At 37.8% G+C, this 20304-nt stretch overlaps 1 protein-coding gene across 1 annotated transcript in view; it reads right to left on the bottom strand.

The window, feature by feature from the left end:
• Positions 1 to 4367: 4367 nt before the first annotated feature.
• Positions 4368 to 20304, bottom strand: part of FBN2 (fibrillin 2) — a 168459-nt gene continuing 152522 nt past the window's right edge. Inside the window, 11 exon segments of the mRNA XM_014954806.1 lie at positions 4368 to 6334; positions 8286 to 8445; positions 9136 to 9367; positions 11122 to 11241; positions 12894 to 13022; positions 13690 to 13806; positions 13945 to 14067; positions 14664 to 14789; positions 15496 to 15702; positions 18071 to 18196; positions 20141 to 20272. Coding sequence (XP_014810292.1) covers positions 5960 to 6334; positions 8286 to 8445; positions 9136 to 9367; positions 11122 to 11241; positions 12894 to 13022; positions 13690 to 13806; positions 13945 to 14067; positions 14664 to 14789; positions 15496 to 15702; positions 18071 to 18196; positions 20141 to 20272 — 1847 coding nt within the window. The 3' untranslated portion in view covers positions 4368 to 5959.

The raw sequence follows: 20304 nt of genomic DNA, 5'->3' as shown, positions 1-20304 counted from the left end.
AGGTCCTGTCTTCAGAATGCGTATGTGTTCTTTGGCTTCAAACCACAGGCCAGGCATTGAGAAGACATCTGGTATTCAGCTCTCAGTTTGGTGATCTGGCCTAAAATTCAGAATATTTCCAAAATTCTGGTGGATCAGGGACAGTAATTCATCAGTTCTCTTCATTGCAGTGAAGAAGGAGTGTCTGTGTGGTTATGCACATATGTATGCTCTCTGGGGTTTTTTAGATTTATTTTCTTTTTGGCAGCTTGCTAGCAGTCTTGTCCCAGGGCAAATCTTAGTGGCAGCTAACAGGATTTTGTTGAGTCTGCATTGGGCAAAAAAATGCTACAGGATGAAGTATAGAAATATCAAATATTTCTGTAAGTATGTAAGCAGTATGGAAATAACAGAAGTGGATAAAACTGCAGTAATGTAATATTGCCAGCAGTAAAAAGATAGATGCGGTACTGTTAATGGAAAGTTAATGGAAGTATTTAAGATTTACTTTATGTAAGAACATCTTTAGACATAGGACTTTAAAATGTACAGTGCAACAAAAATATGTGGTTTTTTTTTTTTTCTTGTTCAGATACAGCAGGACCCTAGTGCTCCCATCTAGCAGTTTTCTTATCTGGACTTCAACAGTCTTAGCTTTCCCTGTGCATTAATACTCCTGCTGGTAAAACAGTGAAGATGGTTATACTTGTAAATTTGTATTATTTCCTTAAAGTTACTTTAGATCTATGTATCTTCCCAGTTTTAGTGCCTCTGCATATTCATTTACTATTCATATGGGTGACTGGACTTCAAACCCCTGAGGACATGTCCTGTGTTTCTCATTCATTGTGGATAATGCTCACTCTGTAATTTTTTCATAATTTCTTCATGGTGCCTGAGCCAGTGGTTTCTAAGGTTAGCTAGATTTGAGGTAGCTGTAGGTACTTATGTTTAGGATATACTGTAGTACAATGTAAACATACTCTGATGCATGGAAGTGCTGCTGAGCCCCTGCTTTGCCTTGGAGTTCAGAATTTAAACCTCAAAATCCCTGCTTGGGTTAACAAGTACTTTTTGAGGTGTTGAAGTGACGGCACACAACCAGCTGTTTCTGCTGGCGTTCCTTGTATCTCAAGATATGGTTTTGGCTGTGGATGGAAACACCTCATTCTTGACAAACCCAAGCAGCAAGGACGCTTGCTTGTACTAAAATCATGTACAAATACACAGGTTAAACATTTCTGTGGCTGCCCATGGTGACATACAGTTGGCATTCTTGGAACAAGCTTCACAGGTCATGTGGGAAACCACCTCCTTCATCAGGTCTGTAAGGCTACGGAAGCAAAAAACTCATTTCCTATCTCTGCTATAGCAATTTGGTGCCAAATGCATAAGCAGTTGCGCTTGGGACAAGGATTTTATTTTAGGTACAAAATGTTGTATTTCTGGTCTCTCATGTTTTCCTTCTCTGCTGCTTTAAGGAGTGTGAATGTAGTTACGAATCTTCATCCCCTGAGAGTAGTTAATGAATCCTGCCCTATTCTTGGATTTAAGGCTTCTTTGTTTTGCAGCACTGATTAGTTTAGTTGCTGAGGCTCAATTTGTAACACATGGGAAGAATTAAGAAACACGCTTAGTGTTTCTCACTTAGGCAGTGAGATTTTTGCTGTATTTAGTTTTGCAGTACATTGCTACTTCTGAATTCTTCTGTACAAAGGCAGGTCCTTCAGCTGTCTGTCTGCAGACCACATTCGTTACACCAAAGTTTAACTGGTGATTCCAAGTCAGTCTAATAAAATCCCGTAGAAAAATAGTCCTTTCTAGAATGCTGACTGAGGAGCCTGGCCTATAAAAAGCTGTTACAGCCCATCCTGTCAGAGATGGAACATGAAATAACTGTGTGTTTGAATTGCTGTAGCATTACTGCTGGCTAGATTAAGAGGTGTGGCTGTGAAAAAAGGACATGATGTGCTTAGAAATAATTACTGGCTGCTTATACTCAGCAATACTCCCGGCAATGTTCCTGTGTCTATTGAATTGGAGCCGTGCTTGAGGAAAAAGGAGGAGCCTTAAAACGTCTGTACACACTTCTTAGAGACTTTGACACATACATTGAGGTCAAACACTCTGGAGCATCTAAGGATATGAAAGGAGGAATGCATTTTGTGATGTGGCGGGTCACGTGGGATCAGAATGAATGATGCTGAACTTTAGTATACCGGCTTGCTAGCAAAGTGGATGTTTAGGTCGAGAGCGGAGAGGCTGAGTCCTTCCAGTAAAGCTGTGAAGAACCAAAATATTCCCTCAAAAATAAAATTTACGTTATCAAATATTTATGCATATATATTTTAAAATTGGTATAATGAGGAAGTATCATAGATGCTGAGATGACATTGGCTTTCCTCCAGTCCTCAGGCACCTTGCCTGTTCTCCAGGAGCTTTCGAAGATGATGGAGAGAGGCTCAGCAATGACTTCTGCCAGCTCCCTCAGCACTCGCGGGTGCATCCCATCAGGACCCACGAACTTGAGGGTATCCAGTTCACTTAACAGCTCCTTAACTTGGCCTTCCTCCACCAAGGGAGAGTCTTCCTTTATCCAGACTTGCTCTGATTCTTCCAAATTCTGTGGCTCCCGAGGGCTGGCCTGCGCAGTAAAGACGGAAGCAAAGAAAGCATTCAGCAACTCCGCCTTCTCTGCATCCTCCATCACCATGGCACCCAATAATTCTCCCTTTCTAGTAAAGGGATAAGGCTTTTTTTTTTTGTTCTTTGTACTTACTGTATGATTAGTTAACACAGGTGCTATCGGATGATAATTTCTTTAGAAAAAAAGGCTTTAAATCTACTAAGTGTGCATAGCATGTGCAAATCATCACTGCCCACCAATAAAATCCTCCAGAACTTGCAGCCTCAGAGGAGTCATTAAGAGTGTTGCTACTATTTTCTCTCCTTTTTTGAGACTTGGCAACAAAGGATAATACTTTACTTGGTTCAGTCTGTTGGCTTTTCTTGCCATAAGTGTTTCCTGGAAAGCTCCCATTTTGGACAGAGAGTAGCCCTCTTGGAAGTTAGCTGCTGGAGTTGTTAAGCCTTGAGTCAGTGCTGTACTGGATGTATTTATCAGACCTCTAGTCTTTTTAGTTCTGTAGATGTCAGTCATTTCACCTAGAAGCAGCTTTGAATCATAATGAAACTTGCATGACCGTATCTGAAGGTAATGCCAAACAAGTATGGTTCCAGGCAATTTTAGATTTTCTTGTTTACATTCATGCACTATTAAGTGTCAGATAAATCTGAATACGTATGTAGGTTTCAAGGAATATCCAAGGCAAGTAACTCCCCCATCAAACAAATCAGTAATTTAGAAAATAATTACAATGCTGTAACTCTTGATTATTTTCTTTCTTGAGCGAAATTTAAGTGTATGGTTCCTTTTAAAAGGTTTTCCTTTTAAAACTTAGATCTTTGAAAGCATGGGCAAGAGCAGATTTATGCAGAAAAAAGGGTCTCAAACACTAGGAAAACTCATTGTTACTGCATTTAGTAGTGAGAACCTTAGACCTGCAACTTGGATTTTAATGCAATTAACTGGTGGAGTGCCACTCCCTCAAAAGAACAACAGAATATGTAGGGCTAATTCTGCTGGTGCAGTCTTAAGTCATATTCAGAAACTAGAGAGTACATGTAAAACAAGCAGTTTGCATCTTAATTCAGTGCGTAAGCCCCAGGTGTTTTATTTCCCTTTCTCTAGCTATAATTGCTGTGACAGAAACATACAGTCAGTATTGGCTATTACTTAAAGCCAATCACCAGCTTAACTCTGAATGGAATAAAAAGGCAGTGTGGCTTATGTAATGGTGTCTTTGTGGAAACTCTGCACATTTTAAGAAAAAGCATTTTTTGCACTGTTGAGTTTGACTGTGTGTACCTAATGAAGGGCACTCGAGGAGGGGAATGCTAGAAAGCAGAATTACCTTCAATAATGGTCTTACCAGGGTTTTGCTCTCCAGGTAGGTGGAGGTTTTACATCCCTACTCTTAAATATATGGGGATTATTTTTTTAGAGCTGAATTATCAAACTTAAATTGTGATGGTCCTTCAGCCCTCACTACACAGATAAGCAAAACCCCTTCGCAACACCAGCCCACTTTAACCTAATATATGACAGATTTTGAGAGAGTTGAGGCAGTTTTAACTTTGTAAGAACAGTTTAACTCCCGTGTTTCAGCTCCGTCATGACAGAGAAACTGTCAGCAAATGCTGTATAGCATTAAATGTGAGTGAAGAGTTTGCACTATATCAGCTCATTTTTCTGCTCTGAAATCCTTCAGATTTACAATTAGATGTTCATTTTGTGTAAAGACCAGAGACATTTCAAAGAAAAAAAATAACCCAAAATAAGCTTTATTGCAAGGAAAGTGTTGTCTTACCGATACAGACCTTAAAACAAAACTTCTTTTTCTTACAAACATTTGATTAAAAATGTACAAATTTTCTTTTTCTTTTCCAAATCCCCAAACTCAAAAAAAGAAAAGAAAAGAAAAATCACTGAGTATAACTTGATATAATCTTTGGTCAGCACTGATACGTGACTGAAACAATCCTGGAGTCAGCATGTGCTTTGGCTATTTTCACATATGAGGTTCTGTTACATGACTAGTTACAGGCACCAGCTGTCCAAAAAAGCACCATTGAGACATACACTTAACACATAATGGTACGACATTTTTCAAAAAATTACTAAAGTAAACTAAATGTCAACTCATTGTACACACATCTTTCTTACAAAATAAGCTATGATAAAATGAGGCGTACGGTGTATAACTACAGTATTAATGAAACTTCTAACAAATGGATTTCAAATACACATTTTCCTTGTCTGCACTGCATAATTAGTTTGCACATATGGCAGTCCTGATACAGCTCTCAGTTTTTAGTAAATGCACCATTAATTCAAGCCAGCACCAAACAGTATGAAACATCACGCATTGCCTTCCGAGAGGCGTTATTTTCTTCAGCTGCCTACAGTAATGCAAGTTTGTAGAGCACCCTTTCTGAGAATGAGGTGTGGTTGCATGTGAGGTTCCTTGAGGTTATTGGAAGCACAGTACAGTTTGGTTCTGCAGTTCTAATGGTATTAAAAGCAGTCAAGGTATTTTGCTACAGTGGTTGTGCCTCTTCTTCCATTATTTGATGTGGCTGATTCAAAATACAATCTTATTGAGCTGCTGTGAAATATGATCTCTGCAGAGACTGATATTGTAATTCTTGTCATCTAAGACTCTTTTTTTTTTCTTTTTTTTTTTGAATAATCAAAGTTTTGCAAAAGCACTTTAGAATATCCAGAAGATGTACTACAGTGCTCTTTCAGCTCTGATACATTTTTTAAATTACTTCTAAACTATTTCGATGACTGGCCCAAAACCAAAAGGAAACATCTTTCAAATCTATTTTTCTTTTAATTAAGAAAGTACCTCTAAAATGTTATAGCTCAAATTTATAAATCTAAAGAAAAACAAGCAAGTTTCCCTTTTTGTTTACATAATTTGATATTTTCTCCATATATTACTGCATTAAAAATAAATAAACTTCTATATTTTTTTTTTAATTAGGAACTATAGCAAAATACCCAAAGTGTTACAGACTGCTAACAGGAAAAAAATAGCTCACAATTTTGTGCCATTTAGTGCCATATGATGACTTCTTGAACTTTAGCTTTTTAATATACTTTAAATTGAGGTTATATAAGAGATACAGTAACCATGATCGCCATTGTAATCAAAGTTTTGGCGGTGGCGGAGTCTAAGTTCCCCTCCTGCAAGGGTGGTTCTGCAGTCTCAGCAGGAGAAAACGAAAGAGGTCTTTCCCTTCCTCCCCCAAAAGTCAGTGACTGTTTCAAAGCCTTTAAAAAGAGATATGCTCAGGTGGGTAGATAGGTGAACAGAAGTGACTGAAGAATGGGATTCAGTCTGGAAGATGGCTAATAGAGGTCTATCCACAGCCTCATTCTGAGAGCTTCCCCGAGCTCTCCTAGGAGGTAGTTGTCCTCATTGCTGTCTTCCAGTTTCTTTAGCTCCTTTTTCTTATATAGAGGAATGCTTGTGATTTCCAGTGTGTAAGTTCCAGGCACCGACTTTTTCTTAATTGTGTGCAAGTAACTCAGTCCGTCCCTCTGATGGATTCGAAAGATGCCATCGTCATTGCCGTGTGAGATGATGTAGCGCACGTGGTTGGTGAGAGGCTCAATAGCTGGCATGAGTTCTAGGATGTGCTCCTTGTTGTTAAGCCTGGAAATGTTGACTCTCATCTTCAAAGGTCTATCCATGTCTAGACTTCCCAAGCTAATCTGCTCAATCTGAAGTAAAGGAGGAAAGACTGTTTAGAGCAGGAGAGAAAGAGACATTCACTTCCACTGAGAGAAGACTAATGTATGTTTATTAACAGTGTCTCCATTTGTCACAATCTAGCTGAGAAAGAAGCAATTGTAAGTGTTTTCCACTGGGAGAACGGCTTGATTCCATACAACGCACCCTGTAAATCTTACAGGCTTCGCACACAGGCTTAACAGGATACTTAAAGTTACAGCATCACGTCTACAGAGGGGGCTCAGATTTCAGACTCTATTCAGAATCTGTTTAACTTCATGTTTGCAAAAAATCTATGTAAATAAAGAGACCTGTGTTTACCACTGCAGTAAAGACTGTACATAAGGCAGAGTCTTATGATCAGCTTCAGTGAGGAACGCTACAGAAACACCACAACACTGGGAATTCCCACTGTTTTAATGAATCTGGGCTTCTAAAGCAGGCTCAGCATTTGGTGATGAGAAAGTACAAAGGAAACTGAAGTAAGGAGAAAACTGCTGTATTGTTAGCTTTCTACAGAAAGGGCTAGTATGTCACACTGTCCAATTGCATCTTATTTGGACTACTGAAAGGAGTGTGGAAGAAAGTCCCAGCATTGTTTTCCTGCCAAATCAGTCATGTGTTCTTTTTTAATTTGAGCCTCAGTATACTTGTGCTGCAGGAATGGATCTGTCTAGAGGTATTAGCTGTGAACACACTTAAGGGCAAGGGTTGAGAATGAATGCATTCCTAAGAAAGCCATCTAACAAGCAACAGCTTTTGAAAACACTTCTACACATATATAGCTTGTAGTCTTCTATAGGAAACCTGATACTGAGGCACCTAGCATATGTGAAGATATTTTCACGCTTGTAAAGATAGCGAAGGATTTCTCCCTCTGAGGGAATTCCAATCACATGTGAGTACATTTGTGTACTAAAATGTAATATAATGAAAAATGCATGAGCAATGAAGGAAAATTTGTGGGCAGGAGCAAGTGCGCAGTATTTTAAATACTGCACCCCCATAGATGTTATTTATTACAAGATTATTTCTATTTTTGCCTACTTTTATGAATGTGAAACCTTTCACTTTTACTGCTCAAGTAGTTCTAGTACTAAAAACTGAAAAGGTTAATGCTATAAAAAAGTTGTAATAACAAGATATAACAATTATGAACTAGATATGAAGTTAATTAATAGAAAAAATGCTTTTCAAAACATCATGTATTTCTATGGTGGGTTGACTGCAGAATTCAGACTGGAACAGGCCCAGCGGGAGTTGCAGTGGGGAGGGAAAAGGGATGTCTGTGGGAAGTGTGGATGTGGGGGGAGTCAAAAATACAGAGTTTAAGTGCCAACACTATAGAGTGGGAATTGTAGGATTCCTGTCTTCTTCAGATACTTTGCCAATACGAGAACTGACTTTGATGGCACCATGCAAAGTCGTGTGTACTAACGCTGGAGCTTCTGGATTGTTATATGTCCTTTTTAGAAAGGAGGCTTGTTTCCCCATTCTTTCAATGTAACTTGTGTAGGTAGCACATTGCACCATTTTAGCTGAGGGTTTCATTTTGCCTCTTTGCATTACACAACCCTTGTACTACTGAAGGAATGTCTGTTTGTGTGCCCACCCCTAAACTGAGTCAGTTTCCTATTACTGCAGATTCCAAGACCAGAGCTAATGCTACAGGACAACATCCTATCATACAGATAATGCAGATAACTGATATACAGGTATACTCTTCTAACTTTTGAATAAAGTAACCTGTCCTTTCATGAGTATCCCGTAAGCTATTTTTATAAGCTTACAAATGCAGTAAGAAAAAAAAAAATCAAGTCTGAAGGGTAATTCTCTAATACCCCCGGTAATTCTGCAAATATTGGACTTAAGTGTTATCAGCTAGGTCAGGGACTCTAGTCCCCCACAACTGTGAGCAACTTAGACTAAAATGGTACGTACAGTGTCATTAACACTTCTCTTCTTCCTGTTGTCTTTTTTGGAATAGCCATTGATTTTGCACTCATAACAAGCTTCGGGGGACAAAGCATTCTCTTCATCAGCATCTCCATCCAGTGGCAGGTACTGGCCTTTGTTAAATCCCATCCCTGAGACACAGTGGCTGTTGAATAAAAACATCTTGTTTTAGTTACTTATGTTTTAGTTACTTATTGCAGTTTTATGAACTGTCATGTTAAAGGTAAAGTGAGTGTATGTAATCTGTACCGCAGTGTCTGTATCCCCTTCTTTTCCCTCAGCAGGAAGTCTGTTTATTAATTATTCTTCACACTAGTGTGGCATACTGAGTGAAATATAACCATTGGCTGAAGGCCTGTAGGCTTTTCTAATTTTGAAGTTTTACAAAGAAACAGAAAAAAAAACTGTCCTGAGCTTTGGAACTAAAGAATTTAGCCATTGTCATGTACCAGAACAATGTTACTTTGCATTCAATGTTCTAGGTTGATCAGTGTGGCTTTTAATTATCTCAATGTAGATGGTACCTATCCTTACACAGTAACAGTCCTCATTGAGCAGGTTTGTGAAGGAGCTCTTGCGCTGATACTGAGGGAGAAAGCAGAACTAATTGTTTAATGGCTCGTCTATACTGCATTTAAAATTAGTGTCATGCTGCATGTGCAGACATGTCTTTTTTTTCTAGCTTATGGATATTGTGTGCAAAGGGACTAGGAAGGATGACTTAGTAGCCTGTCCTTCATTTGCACCTGTGCTCTTCTCTCTGACTAGGGTCCAGCTGGTTAATAGCCTTCTTTCTGAATGTGTCTTTGATAAATCAATATGTGGAGATACTCACCCTTGTCCAACTCTGTAATAGCCGGGTGGACAGCCACAAAGATAACCACCTTCAGTGTTGGAACAACCATAATTGCAGGGGTTCTTGGTAGAAGAACACTCATTTACATCATGGCATGTACTGGAGAATTGGTCATAAGAAAATCCAGATGGGCAGGCACACTTGTAACTTCCAAGTGTGTTGTAGCAGGAAGCAGAGCCACACGCATTAGGATTGGAGCATTCATTTTCATCTAGTAACCGAAGAAAAGTATATTGGTATCTTCTAACATGAGAGATATCAGGCAAGCAACATGTAGCTAACAAATCTGCAAGTCCTAGGGCTCTGCAACATCCTTGACTTCATTACACCGTAGACACTTGGTCTCTGAAGAAAAAGTACATTGGCATAGGTCCCAGCACATACAGCTGTGCTATAAAGGTATTTTAGGATACTGTTAGCCTTATACTGACTCAGTGCTGCCCCTTCCTGCAAGGTACATCTCCTGTTTCGCTTGAGGGTCCTCGTTCCCCTTGTAGGGTACCATATAAGGTCCACAGAGGAGAAAGGAGCGGGAACTCCAGTCATAGTCCAACCATGATAGTGTTCTGGGCACCTAGCAATGGAGCAAAGCTGGCACATACTTGTAATAGAAATTTGCAGGCTCTGTGAGGGAAGCACAATCTAGATAGCCAACCAAAATGGAAGAGAAAGGAAAGTATTGTCTTCACCTTGTGGGTGTTGAATTAAGAAACAGAGAAGATGACTTGTCCATTCAGTATGACTGATTTGGTTCCAGGCTATATTGTGAAAAATTAGTTAAAAAGGTAGCTTGTTTTATGGAAGATCGTGGTTTTGATAGTTGGCATGTGTTGCTTATTTTACTTATCTTACCAAGGTGCTGTTTCCCTGTAGGTGTTTCCTTGTCCAGTACTATTAGTGCATGCTGTACCATTCATGCCTGCTAGGCAACAGAACACACATTCTTTTTCGGACTGTATGTGACACTCAGAGACTGTTTCTCTTTTGGAGTTTTGTGGGACTTGGTTTTTGTGTGTTGCTACCACTCCCACCCCAGCCTTTGCTGTAGAGCCGTCTTACGTAAGGAGTGATGATGGTGTGCTACTTAATGTAAAATGGGTATAATAAGCTAATTTATATGTCTAGGATAAGGAAAATAAGATCAGCCTATAAGAAATGTATGACAGTGCTCACAGCCATCCTCTGATTATGGCACCTTTGACAGAGAACCATGAAAGCAAACTTGAAAATGTAAATATGTTGTCATGATGCCTTGTGAGCAGTATAGAGGATGGGGTTGTTAGGGTGTGTGTTGGTTTTTATTAAAAGAAACCCCAACAATTCCCTGCATTTCATTTGGTATGGGAGTTAGATTAGTTCATGAAACATAGAAAAGAAATGATGGATTGAATGAACTAAACCTACAATAAAAATGCTGAACTGATTAATTTGTGCCTGTTCCCTGCGAAAAGAACTAATGTTGGCCCTAAGACTGTATTCTGGTAGTAGGAAACCCTTAATGGTTATGTTGGTATTTTTTCTCCCCATGCACTATAGATACTATTCCGTAGTATTCTCAAATTGCTAATGATGACAAGCAATTCTTACTGATGAAAGGTGGGATTTTTTTTAGGGGGCGTGGGGGGCAATTTATTCCCTCCCCCCGCAGCATTGATGCTTTCAGGAATTCAATGAACATCCTTCTACCATTCTAAGATGGGGATTTTCCCAAGAAGAAGGGAGTCAGAATTTAGGCCTTACTAGGACAGAGTTTCAACAGGACGAGTTCATTTTCTTGTTACCTTATGTCATTGATTTATGTTGGGAGTAATAAGTGTATAGAAGGAGGGGGAGACAGGAAGAAAATATTTTTGTCTGCATACCCTTTATCGTGCCCATTCTTGTCCTCACCTGGCAGTTGACACTATAAACACTGTGACACCTTTGCTGTTTAAATGTATTCTGTGCTGTATTCTGTTTCCTTACCAACACATTGATTCCACTGGTAATGCTGAATATATCCTTGTGGGCATCCACATCTGTATCCACCCAGGATGTTTTGACAGCCATGCTGGCACCTATGGTTTCCATCACATTCGTCCACATCTTTGCAATCAGCAGAAAAATGCAACATGAAAGCACACACAATTATACGCGTTGCCAAATACGTTACTCACTTTGATCTTAGTCATTGAAACATCAGTGTTTTGACAGGGGAGTGCTGCTGTAAGATGGAAGCACCATTCAGGCTGCTCTTTTGGAAAGACTGAAAGTCAATTAATGTAGTGTTCTTTCCATCTGTCAATAATCTAGTTGAAGCACATGAGCCTTTACATGACTCAGATTTGGAGGAGAAACACTATTCCTGTTAATCCCACATGACGTTGCGTTGACATAATGTTGAGAATCGGAATGGTTTTTTTATTTCAGTTTTCAAACCAACTATGTAGGACTAAACTTTCAGTTTCCTGGAACTAATTGAAGTGTTTGAATATGAGGAATACATATCAAATTTGGATGTAAAAGTGCTAACCTTTGCAATTAAAAAGACAAAGCCATCTAAAAAGTCTCTGAGGTAAGTGTAAATAAAGGAGAAAGACACAAAGAAAACACAAAATGTAAAAACTCCATCATCTGAAATAGTGTCTGCTGTAAGAAATAAATAGATTGTAAGCAGCTTAATGTGTCAGGTACAGTATGCACTTCTAGCAGAAATAAAAAATCATGCATGGTATCACAGATTCTAAGTTACATTCTAGTTGTCCACAGCTTGAAACAAATTTACTGGAATTGTGATGTCCCAAGACCTGAGGTGCAGAAAACCATTGTGCTAGGGACTGAAAGCTGTCATTTTATCAGTAATGGCATATAGAGCAGTTCTGATGTGCCAATTGTGTACATATCTTTTGAATGCTTTGATGTGTGTAATTTAGTGTCTTGTTTTGCAGATGCTGGGTAAAGTACACAATAAGGATTTACCTACTTCATGAGAACAAAATAATCTCATAGAAGATAATGCTTTCTAAAACTTACGGCTGTGTATATTCTGCACTTTTATTCTAGAAATAGGGTCTACATATCAATTCTTGTTTTAAATGCAGGATCAAGATTGCTGACATTTTGAGATGGCATAACTTTGTGAACATATACTTCTGCATTTCTAGTTCTCCGCAGCCAGATGGCCTAGCCTTTTAATTTCTTCTTTGCTCGCTATCTGAGGCTCACTGAAGACTCTGGAGCTCTCAAATAGAGATTTTCTGACTGGAGCTCCCTGTTGGGCCAAAAGAGAGACATGAAGCTCAACAATGTAATTTGTATTTTCACTGTAGAGAATTACCATTCTGAATGTGTATCTCTGTGGTAGAAGACTTAAAATACAGAATTTAGAATCTAGTATTAGGTATCCTCAGGCGGATGATACAATTAGCTGAAACAAAAATTGCAGAGACACTGCTTAGACTGAATAACAATGAAAATTAGAAAGAAGAAACAGCTAGATTTTTAGATGCATAAACCTATGTGAACTTGAAACGGCAGCTTGGAAACAGTTGCTTAAAAGCCAGCTAAAAAGTCACTTTTTATTCTAATTTGTGTAAGAATTACTCAGGCAATTTTGCTTAAAATTACTCAAATACATTCCTATATTTTTTAGGTGTTTGCTTTTTACTATGGCTGGTGCTCTGTTTCATACATCTTTCACAGGATTCAACTGACACAGAAGTTTTGCACCATAAAAAAAATTGACCTTCACTAATTACCTTCACAGTTTAATCCAGTAGAATCCAGAGAAAATCCCCTTTGACATTCACAGGTAAAACTTCCAGGGGTGTTTTGGCAAATTCCTTTTGATCCACAAAGTGATGGCTGAGAACCACATTCATTGTTATCTTAAAAATGCAGAGGAAAGAGAAGAAGGTTGGTAAACCTTGTGGCATGATTTTAGACATGTTCATATAACGTTTCTTAAGGGGCTGAAATCCTCAGTGGTGCAACAGTTCATTTTGAAAATGTAGATTTTCATATTTAAATATCAGATGACCTGACAACTCATGCAGAGCCATGAGTAGTTAATAAATTGGAAGTGCAAGTTGTAATTTAGTTATGAGTGCAAAAGACCCAAGTGTGTAATTGGTGACAGTGGAAAAATGCTGCACTTCTGCATTAGCTGAATTAGTTTCAGTTGGCAAGATTCATACATATGCTTAAGATCTAAAGACATCTGTATCTATTAAAAAAGAAAATGCAGTCTGTTTTTGTTTAACTACATTTTAAATCAGATTTTAATACTTTACCCCTTTGTCTGCATGTGGTTATACTTAGAATATAATAACATGTATTAAATATGTACAACTGTTTGCTAAGCAAGAAAATACAAATGGTGGATAGGCTGATTTTTCTTTAGCAATAACTGTTGCTTTTCAAAATCTGTTTTCTGGACATCTGACATTATTGCTCTGTATTATTACTGTTTCTACAGAGCAAAATAAATGAATAAGAATTGAGAATGTTGTTCTTCTGGAAAAACTGATGCAAGAAAACTAGTGTTTTTCTTACCAATACAAGCTGTGTGATGTTGCGTAAAACCAGGTGGACATTTGCATGTGAAGCCTCCAAGGGTGTTGACACAGAGAAACTGACAGTTGTGTTGTTTGGTTTGACATTCATCAAGATCTGAAAGTAAGAGATGTTGTTGTCTTAAGAAAAGTCAACAAAAAAAGAGGTACATTTAGTCTAACTTGATAAAAAACCTATTTCCTTTTAAGTCAAGGTGCAACGAAATTAAAAGTTACTATGTATAACTTTCTTTACCTTTACATGTCTTTCCATCTTCTTGAAGGATGTAGCCCCGAGGACATGAGCACTGATAGCTCCCTTCCGAGTTCTTGCAGATAAAATTGCATGGTTTAGGGGACTGTGAGCACTCATCAAGATCTAAAGAGAGAAACTGTTAAGTATCTGTTGTACTGATTTCTTTGTCTGTCTTTGAAGGGTGTCTTCTAAACACCACCATATTTAAGAGAAAAATGTAGAAAAACTTCCCAATTTACATTTGTTTGGAGTTTTTACTTCTTTCTCTATGGATGTGTTCCTGTGAAGTTTCTATGTAGTTGTCACTACAGGGTCAAACTGAGTGTCTTGAAAGAGTAATACACTAGAGTGACAGTGGCATTAATATTTTCATCTAAGGACTAAGTATTTTGGCGGGGGGGCATACTATGGTATATTTGTTAACCAACAGGGAAGTGGGAAAATGGAGACCACGAAGTAATGAGCTGTTTTGTCATTCTAAATGGTTACACAGCTGAAGCATATTTCAGTGCTCATTCTACTGCAGAAATATTGCCAGTACAGCTTGTTTCTTGATTTCCCCAAATGAAATAAAAGAACAGAAGTGTGTAGTAGGAAAAGAAAGACAGAAAGGAGATAAAAGAGAAAAAAACCTGCTGTGATACAATGGTTTACAGAGGTTAATACATCATTATACAAGAATTAAAAAAATAGCTGAGGATTAAGGTGCTGAATCTTACCAATACAAGATGTGCCACTTATGTCACTGGTATAGCCAACTTTGCAAAAGCATCGGAAGGAGCCCATAGTGTTAATACACTGTCCATTTCTACACAGGTTTGGCATAACCTTGCATTCATCAATATCTGTACAGAAAATATGAAATATGTCATTTTTCAGTTTTAAATTTGACTACTTCTTCTCTTCCAGGTTTTGCACAGTTCCTCATCATCATGCTTTTGATAGGAACTTTACCCTTTCTTTCTCTTTAAAAATGAATCTGAATTTAAAGTCACACATCCTTCAAACTTTCATTGGGTTTTTTTTGTATCAAAATCTTCCTGCTATTTCAGTCGGTAGTCGGGTTCCAGGTTTTGTAATTCAAAATACAAAACCTATAGAAGTGAATTTTCTTATGACCAGCTAGATGACATAAAAAAATTTTCACCGCAATTTAAAAATGTAAGTTAGCTCCTGCTTCTTGTGTGGAAATAAATAGTAACTGCAAAGCATTCAATGAGGCAGTTGTTGGAACAACTGTTGTTGCCTTTGCCATGTATGCAGCTTTTCAGCATACAAAGGCTTTGGGATCATTTATAGCTTTTAGTTACTGGCTGGTACCTTCTGTTTTAGATCCCAACCCTGAAAATTGTGCTCAGCTGGGAGTACACTGGTTGCAGCTACTGTCGAAAGATGTTTTTAATTTCTGGTCTCTCAGCAGCATTTGAAAAATCAAACTCTGTCATTTCTCAGGAAATTCTCCAAAGGAACTTCAAAAAGAATTCTGCATTTTCTTAAATATGTGAGCATATTCCTTTCCCGTTTTCTGCCTCTTTTCATCCCTGTAAATACCTCTTCCATCTGTAGTATAGCCTGGTCCATGCGGACAGAGTTTCTTATACTGTGTGGTTCCTGGAAGTGGACACAGCTCGCACTGGTTGCCCCAGCCCCGGCCTCCATCACAGCAGCACTCAGATTTAGTGACAAGATTACGGCTGCTGGAAGCCATCTGACACATGGTCTGCAACACTTCAGCAAAGCAAAACCCTTGGCGATTATCTGCAAGGAAGAAGCAGAGAGATCAAGAATGAGCAGGAGACAAACATCTGATTCATTAAGCATCTCATTTATAATCTGGCTCTCTGTCAACACACACAAGCACTAGAAGGTTATTAACAACCAGTCTGTGAAGTCTATCTTGATTTAGCCTTTCAGATTTGTTGTGTCTTCTGATAATCTGCTGCCATTCCAAGCCTATTCCAGACACCCCTGAAGGTCAGCAGTTCTAGGAAAGTTGTGCCCTGAGGCATTTCTGGTGAGTTTGCTTGACAGTAAAACAGGCTGCGGGCCAAAATGAGTTTCCACTTAGGCTGCTGATGTTTGGCTTGCATTTGAACAATTTACTTGGAGTGGGGTTAGAAGTTTGTTTTGTTTGTTTGTTTTACTGTCCAAAATAGCATGTCTGATCATCTATAATTATCCTGATGTGGCTTAAATAACAAAATCCCTGACACTTAAAAGTGTCTGTGCAACTCAGTGCTTTTCCAGTAGTATTCCTAGTATTTGGGGGGTGAGGGAAGGGGGGGAGATTTATATGGCCTTATTCCTGATCTGTTACTTTCTAATTTTATTTTCCTAAATTTTTAAACCTTTTAGCTAATACCTGTCAATTATGAAAGAGGAGCAAAACTTCAGAGTCATTAAGCTCCTACAAGTTTCTTTTAAATAGGCAGCTGAGGAGACCAGAGATCCCAGCTTCCAGTGCTAATGGAAACTCTAAATTTTGCAGAGATGATACCTTCTAAACAGGTTATGTCCCCTGTCTTACTTGTTAATTAAAATGGAGACATTGTCAACTCTGGTTTGACAGATGCTTATGTTTTTAAATAAAAGATTTTTTTTGTTCTCTTAAAACTAAAAGTTAAAATCCTTCAGATCCCTCAGAATGTGTAAATCCATCAACACCCAGCTGACCACCTCTTTTACAAGTGTGAGGAGTAGCATCTGTACGTTTCTTACACAAACCAAGTAAAATGCAAACTCTGGCCTTGGGCAAAACTTATTTTAGGTGCCTGGTAACTTAACTGCTTACATCAAATAAAGGTGTCCTCATTGAAGGTGTCAGTGGTGTAAGACACCATGTTTGCTGTAGTAATTTGCAAGACTCAGCAGTCTCTGTTCTCCAAGATACTCTGCAGGTCTTTATGCACATTACGACTTGAAGAACATACAAAGCTTTGTCCCCACTTTGAGATGTGGAATAAATTTTAATGTGAACAGAATATAAAGGTTTGCACAATGTATTTAAAATAATGTCATCTAAGACTTAATGTTTGTGCCTAAATTCTGAATAAATACTTTGTTCCAGCCAGACTAATTTTTCATTGTAATTTCTGACCCAGGAAACCCTGAAGAAAAAGCAGCAATGAGCAAACTAACCCAAAGCATACGTTTCGGAAAATAATAAGAAAATAATATATTACATATAAGAAAGCAATAATGACCTCAAAGCAGGGTATTTCCTTGGCATTAATGACTGGCTGAGGTTAACAGACTGCAGCATCCTCTTCCCATGTGGTCTTAATCCTCAGGAAATACCCTGTATTTCCAATGTTACTGCTTTGCCGTGAAGTCAGCACAGTACTTAGGACAATTTACAGGGAGCTGGTTTTCCATTTCTCACATAAGATAATATACAAGTATTTTTGATGCAAGAGTACTAACAAATACAGTTTCGGTATTGTAAAACACTGTAGTATCTATATTTGAACACTGGTCATGATAAAGTAATGAAAAGTTTTGCAGTTCTGTTTGACTTCTGAAAAGGGAACAATTAATTTTGTAGTGCAAATGACAAGCCTGAACATATTGAAAAGGAAATAGAAGTTGATGAATGTGACACCCTTCATCAGCATTTAATGTGCACATTTTAATGTGCCTCAAAACTTTTCAACTTGCCTTGCAATTTTTTGGTGAAATCCTAGTATTTAATATTCATAATCACTGTCTGAATTAAAGGTACAGAAAATTCAGATGCCTAGTGGCAGTGATGTGCTGCTTAAGATCATGTTTTGAATAAGGAAACACTTAATTTTCCTCTGCATCCCATTTTGATCTATCTAAGGTAACTAAATTCTGCTGCTTCTTTAAAAATACCTATATTTTGTCTGGATAGTGTTGCTCAGCACCATATTTATGTCCTTTGGAATTTAGACAGTTCTATGTGAGGCCCCGGATTGCTAGACTAAGCCGACGTTCTCAAGATGCTCCTTATTCCTATAATTGTATCATATCAATGTTTAATTAATAAGGATCATTATTTAATCTCTGTATATATGAGAGCTGCTAGGTACTCAGAAGCCTAATTTACACTCTGCGTCCTTTATACTTCAATGTAAGATGGTTTGTGTATGAAAGAGGCACTTACCAAGACATTCAATGCCTGATGGACTTGACAGGAATCCTTCATTGCATTCACATCGGTAGCTTCCAATGATGTTCATGCAACGACCATTTTCACAGATGCCTGGCTTGGTGCGGCATTCATTCTCATCTTTACAAAAATATAATAAATAAATGGTTACAAGAGAATATCTAAGACTCACAGAATGCATTCATCATTCTGCATAATATTTGCAAAATGTTTGCAAGAAGTGGAATATAAACAACTGATTAAGCCTGGAAAGGTCTTTCCTGTTAACACTATCCTATTCCATTCAGTATGCACTGCATCCTAGGATGTAAGTTTTCATCCTCATAAGTTCTTTGCAACTTAAAACAAGAAGCAGAAAACACTTGCAGCAGAGCAATTTCTAGTCATAACTTTTACTTGGCAAGTAGCATTTAAATAAAATTGGAATACATGCATGATTTGAATAAAAAAATATCACTTTGTAATCATTAAAAGTCTCTGAATACATATGATCTCTTCTGCAGTCACATTTCAGTCAGCATATCGTTTCCCTGAAACAGTTTACAATCTTACTGTATTTTCTTCCATAGCTAATGGCACAGATACTGTAAGCAATCATACACCTTTATAGATGCTTATATTAAAACCTCAGAAAACGACAGGAATCCTTCATTGCATTCACATCGGTAGCTTCCAATGATGTTCATGCAACGACCATTTTCACAGATGCCTGGCTTGGTGCGGCATTCATTCTCATCTTTACAAAAATATAATAAATAAATGGTTACAAGAGAATATCTAAGACTCACAGAATGCATTCATTATTCTGCATAATATTTGCAAAATGTTTGCAAGAAGTGGAATATAAACAACTGATTAAGCCTGGAAAGGTCTTTCCTATTAACACTATCCTATTCTATTCAGTATGCACTGCATCCTAGGATGTAAGTTTTCATCCTCATAAGTTCTTTGCAACTTAAAACAAGAAGCAGAAAACACTTTCAGCAGAGCAATTTCTAGTCATAACTTTTACTTGGCAAGTAGCATTTAAATAAAATTGGAATACATGCATGATCTGAATAAAAAAGTATCACTTTGTAATCATTAAAAGTCTCTGAATACATATGATCTCTTCTGCAGTCACATTTCAGTCAGCATATCATTTCCCTGAAACAGTTTACAATCTTACTGTATTTTCTTCCATAGCTAATGGCACAGATACTGTAAGCAATCATACACCTTTATAGATGCTTATATTAAAACCTCAGAAAACCCTCAGGTGATTTAAAGTCAGCGTTACATGGCAAAAAAAAAGGCAAAATTCTTGTTAATAAAGATTATTCCCCCTGAAAAAAATCATAAAGATCCGTAAAGGAGAGTAGACATTCTCTTGCTGAAGGAACACTGTTTTTAAAATATATTCATTGAAAGCATTAACTGAGATGATGTTTAATTTTTTTTCCCTCTGAGCCAATGACATCCTCATCTACTTCTGTCCACAGAGAACTTTGGAATGGTCTTGTGTTTTTTTCTGTAGCAGAAGAACTACTTGCCAAGATGTAGCTATCGTTTCCCCCTCATGTAATTGAGAAAATGATGGAGGAAAGCTGTTTAACTATGGCATTTTCCATGTCTTTTGCTTTTTATGGTTTTCATGTTGTTTCAGAATCCTACCATTTTAATTCTTTAAGGAACTGCCACATTATTTATCATCAGTATGAATGCTAAAGGATATGTAACTTTATGATAATTTTGTCTCCTAGTCATCAAATGAGATCTCTTTTATTTGGCAACTTTATTTTTAAATCTAACAAGTCTCTGAAAAACTTTCTGATTTTTTTTATACAACAAAAGGAACAAAACTAGAGTTTTTCCCCTGGAAAACTTATTAGTCACTTAGAACTACTTTCAGATAAGGCTTAAACCTTGAAACCAAAAAGGAAGTTTAAGATGTTGGGCATCATTAGCTGTCTTAAGTGTCCTTTATGAATTGCTATTTTCTAGTTTACCGTATACATATACAGAGAATTTTTCATTGGTTTACTTGTTTGTCTTTCTGTAGCTCCTTCCCTTTCCAGGCTTTACCTGTGCAGCCTTCTCCGTCAGGTCTCCGGGTCATTCCAGGAGGTCAAATGCACATGAAGGTACCAATCAAATTTTTGCACATCATGCCTCTTGATTCACAGCCATGAAGACCTGCAGCACACTCATCTAGATCTGGAAAAAAATATGTATTTTGTGTTTGGACT

The sequence above is a fragment of the Calidris pugnax genome, unplaced genomic scaffold, assembly GCF_001431845.1.
Source record: "Calidris pugnax isolate Ruff unplaced genomic scaffold, ASM143184v1 scaffold157, whole genome shotgun sequence".
NCBI lineage: Eukaryota > Metazoa > Chordata > Aves > Charadriiformes > Scolopacidae > Calidris > Calidris pugnax.
The sequence above is the reverse complement of the archived record's forward strand: the minus strand, read 5'-3'. Positions and strand labels throughout refer to the sequence as shown.